The following is a 6,000-nucleotide window of genomic DNA, read 5'->3' on the forward strand; positions in this document are numbered from 1 at the left end:
TCTGCTTGGCACCTTAGGAGGCAGGGGGTATAGGATTGGCATTTCTTGAATCTGTGAAGCAGATGTGATTGGAGAGTGCGGGTTTGACTCTTTAGTTTGACAGGAGAAAAAGGTACATAGCTGAAATAATGAGAATAGTCAGATCTGAGTTAGTGCAAAGACTGCCCTTTGCATCCAGTAGCATATTACTGAAGATACACTTTTCTGTGATATAGGGGGTTCAAGTGAAGAATTTTCACTTGTGTCTTGTTTTTTGAGGTCCTTGCATCTTGACAACACACAAAAGAATTGATTTAGGCCATTCTGAAGGTTATTTTAAAATAATTCAGTATTCAATATTTCCTTTTTTCTTCAAAGTATCTTTTTGTTATTTTTCAGGGTCTGGTTTTTTTCTGCTTCCACATTACCCAAAATTCTAATGTCAGTAAGCCTAGTGACCAAAATTCTGTGGGACTTCAGAAATCTTGTTACAAATATTACTCAGAAACCTCAATTTCAAGTTAGTATTTGCATAATACTTATTAAAAATTAAACGTATTCCTTTTTAATAGAATTTTATATTCTTGTTTTTAGGGGAAAATTGTGCCTAATAAAAACCACATTATATTCCTGACCATTTCTTTCAAGTTTTCATCAGGCTTTCTTAGTTGTTCAAAATAAAGTATGCTGTGTAGAAGGTAATTTTTTGATGGACAAAAATGAATTTGCAGCACTATAGTTTGAAGATTCTCTGGTGTTGCGTAATCTGTCGTATAAATTGCCACACTCTATGTATAAATAAGTTCTTTTTGCACTACTCCTGGGAGCACATAATTCCATAATACCTCACTTGTTATGGTTAGGAACATTATTTTATTTTTCCAGCCTATATGTACTTATAACTAGTTTATCCTCAATTTTACAGTACATTAATAATTACAGGGATTTTTATCTTCTCAGTGCTTATTTTCCTGATGCTTTAATCCTGAATGAGCAGAGGTTTACTTTGTATGCCATCCGAGATCTCAGTTTGCTTTGTACAAAGCCATTTATATTTCTCTGTCTTTTCTGGAAATAACTTTCTCCCAATTCTGTCACAGTGTTTTCTGGTAACCTATTTGATCATAGTGACAGATCTGTGTTTCTTTTGTTTTTATCAACTGATGATCTTCAGTTGTATTGTTGATTTTCTTACTGGTCCCAAATTGCTGGACCATGCTCTTGAACTGGAAAGTTTAACTTCCTTTCTATCAGTCTAGTGATCAGAATTTTCCACTTCTCATATACAACAAATAAATAATATCCTATTATCTGACTTGATGTGTTTTGCTATCCCAATTTCCTTTGCTACTAATCCCAGTCATTTCTGTCTTGAAATGTTTTCACTTTAAATTGTCATCAGAAGCTGTGCATGCCGTGCAGTTCTTCATACCAAAAGAGCAGTAGCTGCTTTGAATGCTTTTTCATTCCTCAGTCCAGGCAGTAAGTTTATGGTTCTAGATTCCAGAAACAGCATCTGCAGTTCTCTACAGATTTGTGACTTCTTGAGAAAGTGTTCTTGTGTTTTGGAATTTAGTTTATTCTCCCTCCCCTAGTATGGGTGCAATAAGTTTTTTTTCTTTTTCATCCAGCTTGATCATTTCCTTTTCTGTACCCTCATTCATAGAATGATTTGGGTTGCAAGGGTCCTTAAAGATCATCTAGTTCCAAACCCCCTGCCAAGGACAGGGACACCTCTCACTAGACCAGGTTACTCAGAGCCTCATCCAGCCTGAACTTGAACACCTCCAGGGATGGGGCATCCAGAGCTTCTCTGGGCAACATGTTCCAGCATCAAGTGTTCCAGTCTTTCTTTATTTTAATCTCATCAAAAACAAGGCTAAAGTATATATTTAGACTATGTCCTTTGCATAGATTGTCTTTGTTCTCTGCATTTCTTCCCACTGCACAGCAAGTGCCTTTCTACCATTCTTTTTCTCACTTGTGAGGTTTGAAAACTTGCTGCTGTTTGCTGGTTTTTTCAGTTCGCATTATACCACGTACTGTTTCCTTTATGTTGTCAGGTTTCATCTGATCAAATCGAGATCCTGCTCACAAATCTACATTTGTGTTACAGTGATGTTGCAAAGCTGTAGTAGCTGATGCCACAACATGACTGTAGTACAGTTGTCCCTATATTGGTAGGTTTATTACAGTAAAGTTAGTTCTAGGAGTGGACAGCAGGCTTTTCCTTGTGATCATCACTTCAGAATTGTAGAAATTAATTTTTGTGACATGTATATGAGGTTTTAAAGCAATGACTTTGAAATGGTCTGTTTTGATTTTATGAATATGCTGAATGATGGGGAGGAATTTCGATTCCAAGGAAGTTGAGATTAGTAAATCTCAGAGGAGGAGCCATTTCAGCTGGTATTTTAATGGCAGTTAAATGGTTTGGGAACTTTAACATGCCTTTGTAAGACACACCTGGATCATTTAATTCTAAATCATGTGGAGAATAGGATGATTATTTAAGATCATTGTCTTGCATATTTTTGGAAAAAATTATTTTAAGTATACTTTTGAGGAATTAGTTCTTGAAGTAGAATGTTCTAGATTTTTTATTAATTAGACCAAATATAGTAAAGATATTTTTGGTAGCTGAAGTAATGGAAACTAAAAAGCTATAAAACTGCATATTAAGATGCAACTAATTTTTACCATTACTCAATAAAATTATTACAAAATTTAGAACTTCAACTTAGTTGAACTTTCATTCACCTTAAATATTCACCCAGTATAAACAAGGGTAAGTGCGTTAAATCTTTAAATCTTTTTAACTGTGTCCTTTTAATCTTTAGCTAATTAAAGAGACTGAAAAAACAAGTTCCGTTCTGTGTTTTTTGGATCTAATAGTATTTGATTTACTATGTAAATTGCCAAGTTTTATTTGTCGTTACTTTTTTTTAACTACTGGTGACAATACCAGTTCCTGTACTTTTGTTCAGTACGGAAGGTCAACAAGGTGGTTTCACAAATTATATTTGAGAATTAGGGATCTGCTCCCACAGTACAAGATCATCATCTAGTAGAATGTTAGTAGTCTGAAAAGCTATTTCTGTCAATGACATACTAAATACAGCACCCCAGTTTGAAGAATAATAGGTCTTTGAAAGTCAAAAAAAAAGTTATCTGGTGACCCACAAAACACAGCTAATTAAGTTGATAAAACTTTGCATAAATTAATTTTCTAATTAGTTTATTAATGAAGGCAATATTTTACATATAAATGGAATGTGTACATGTAACAATAACTATTACTATTACCCAGTTCCTAGGGTATTTTTATATCATTGTATTGTCATAGTAAGTCTTAAATAATATGATAAAAGGTATTCATTGTGAATATTAGGGTCTTGTACTGTCATGTTGGTGTTGATTGTAATACCAAAGTTATAATTAGCTTTTAGCATTTCATATATACACTGGAGTGTCACCTTGCAATAGCAATCAGCTACAGTAATTAAGAGCAGTGCAGATAATTTCCATATTCTTTCCTTCTTATAGTCAAATAATATGGCAATCAACAATGGTTCTGTATTTGTGGTGCATGATTAAAAGTTGTTGTGTTTTTTATGGAGCGCTGCTGTCCTTTGAGGGTTTTGATGCCATTAAAAGAAAGAGTATATAAGAAAGAGCTGTAAAAGCCCAACTTGCACACGGAGCATCCCACATTCACAAGGATTCTGTTTCCTCGTGGTTTAGTCTCCTGTTGATAATGACTGCATGCTTTTCCAAATGCACTTTAAGGAGATGAAGGCCCCATACTAGCTACTGTGAAGAAAACTAACTCTACTCCAAGCAAAACAAGCACAGCATAGGTATAAAAAATATGGTCAACTCTAGCACTGGCCAAATGTAAATAACAATGCAGTGTGCTTTTAGTTGTTGTTTGTTCAATACATTTGAATTAGGATATGTACGTGTGCTTTTTTTAGCAGTCCAATAAAGTGGGCTTTATGAGTGAGTGAGTGTGTGTGTGCACACTGAATGCTTGATGGTCTCTTAACTGCCATTTTTCACATCTTTAGCTCTACCTTTTGAATAAAAAGTTATGAAAATAATGAAGGGAAAAAAAAGCACAGTTCTGAAAACCAAATGTATTAAAACATATATTATGTAGCAATATAAAAAAACCCCATAGAAGTCACCTGTAGGTAGTGGTTCACTGCTCTTATTTTTTAGGGAACTAGACAAGGTCAAGGACTAAGTAAGGATCAAAACGTAGCTGTGTGAATTCCAGCATGATGCTTTTCAGTGTTCATGGCTGCAGAGGACTGTCTGGTCATGGCACATTCTGAGTGTTATTTTTCTGGTGACGTTCTTACAGAACACTTACAGATTTTTATTTTCATGATTGCTGGGTCAGATATTCATACCTTTATGCATACAACAAGGACCCTGTGAGCCATCTAGTGGGAAGTATCTTCTTAACACTTGACCATTTGGGAAGACTGCTCCTTGTACCTTTCCTGTTCAGCTGCCCAGCTTATAGTACACAGTGATAGTTTGCTTCTTGAATTGCCTTTTCAAAGATGATGTGATATATATTTTTTTAGGATTCTCCTAATTTTTAGGATCATATGTTTTATGATCTTCTGGATGGAACAGAAAAAATGTGTATGCAATATGGCAGATGTTCCAAGAATCTGAGAAACCCACTGTGCCTTTAGCACGCAGTTATTTTTCTGTCATTCTAGTTATGCTGAGTATATCCAAGTCTTTTGGTATTTATGGGTATACTGAGTATGTATAGATCAGTAGATCAGAATATGCAACAACTGGTCTGCAAGGGAACTTGCAAAAAGCCAACTTTGTCAATGCGCATGTACATTCTGGTAATGGCTGGAAAATTTAGATGTTAGAAATCTTTCTTGGTACTGCCAGAACCTTTTATACTAATAACTGTACAGAGACCATGGAGAAATCTGAGCCTCAGAATTTTCCTAGACTACATTTCTGGGCATGAAGATAAGGGTAATTCTGGGAAAATGCTAATGCAATACCACAAGAACAGTGAAACCTTCAGAGATGGTGAAGGCATTACTAATGCTTTTATACTTGATTTGATTATTTTTAAAATGGTACGGTCATAGATACTGGAGCAGAATTGCAATTCTGAAGTATATGTTGTAAGATGTTTCTATTAGAGAAGTGCCTCTAATACATTTTATCATAAGTTTTATCTTTTATACAGACTTGGTATACTACCACATATAATAGTAATATCTGACCCTGACTTGTCACGTGTCCCATTGTGTCTGCTGTTTCTTTGTCTGCTTCCTTTCTGGTGACATCTAGGTGGCAAACTGATTTCCTTTATTTTTTCCAGGTTAAAAAATAACAATCAGTTGGTAGTTAAAACTGCCAGTTATAGTTATAACTACCAACTGGTTAAAACGAAAGAAACATACTTCAGGTAAAAACTTTTCTGAAGGAAAACCCTGACCTGCTGAGTTGAATAGGAGAGGCATGTGGAATAAGAACAACCTTGAACCAGGTGCCTCACTGTTAATGTTCCCTTCGGCTTTCACAGCAATGTTAGTTTCCTCTGTGGAGCAATCTGAAGTTTTCTAGTGCCACTGACACATTTCAGCTCACATCTTGTTTGCGTAATGCACAGCTGCAGAGCTGCAAAAAAAGATCATCTTGTTTGAGTGGGAATTTCTGATTAATATTTTGCTGAAGTTTGAATATAAGCCTTTTAATTTGGCACACCTCATAAAGTGGAAGTACTGCTGTTCACTTCAAATCTTTCACACCGATATAACGAATACAAAAAAAATACAATGACAGCATAATATTAATAGAAAAAGAGAATGTAGGTGTTGCTATCTTTCAAAGTTGGATAATAAATTTGCCTAAAAATAACATAGTCATATTTTCCCAGGTGTGCTTTTGCTGTCTACAGAAAGATTAGTTAATTAGGCTTCATATTGTCTCCACAGAGATCTAAAATTGCAGTATTTGATAAAATGTGGA

The 6,000-nt window shown here is 35.0% G+C and overlaps 1 protein-coding gene across 4 annotated transcripts in view; it reads left to right on the top strand.

Moving 5' to 3' along the window:
• Positions 1 to 6,000, top strand: part of GRIA2 (glutamate ionotropic receptor AMPA type subunit 2) — a 93,567-nt gene that overhangs the window by 81,300 nt on the left and 6,267 nt on the right. For all 4 annotated transcript variants that reach the window (XR_001873291.1, XM_017805834.1, XM_017805832.1 and 1 more), the window contains exon 13: positions 5,967 to 6,000. This exon is cut by the window's right edge and continues 214 nt beyond it. Coding sequence is in view for 3 of the 4 variants with exons in the window: in XM_017805834.1 (XP_017661323.1) it covers positions 5,967 to 6,000 (34 nt within the window). In the remaining variant the exon portion in view is untranslated. The remainder of the gene's footprint in view (positions 1 to 5,966) is intronic.

The sequence above is a fragment of the Lepidothrix coronata genome, unplaced genomic scaffold (assembly GCF_001604755.1).
Source record: "Lepidothrix coronata isolate B3197 unplaced genomic scaffold, Lepidothrix_coronata-1.0 Scaffold13, whole genome shotgun sequence".
NCBI lineage: Eukaryota > Metazoa > Chordata > Aves > Passeriformes > Pipridae > Lepidothrix > Lepidothrix coronata.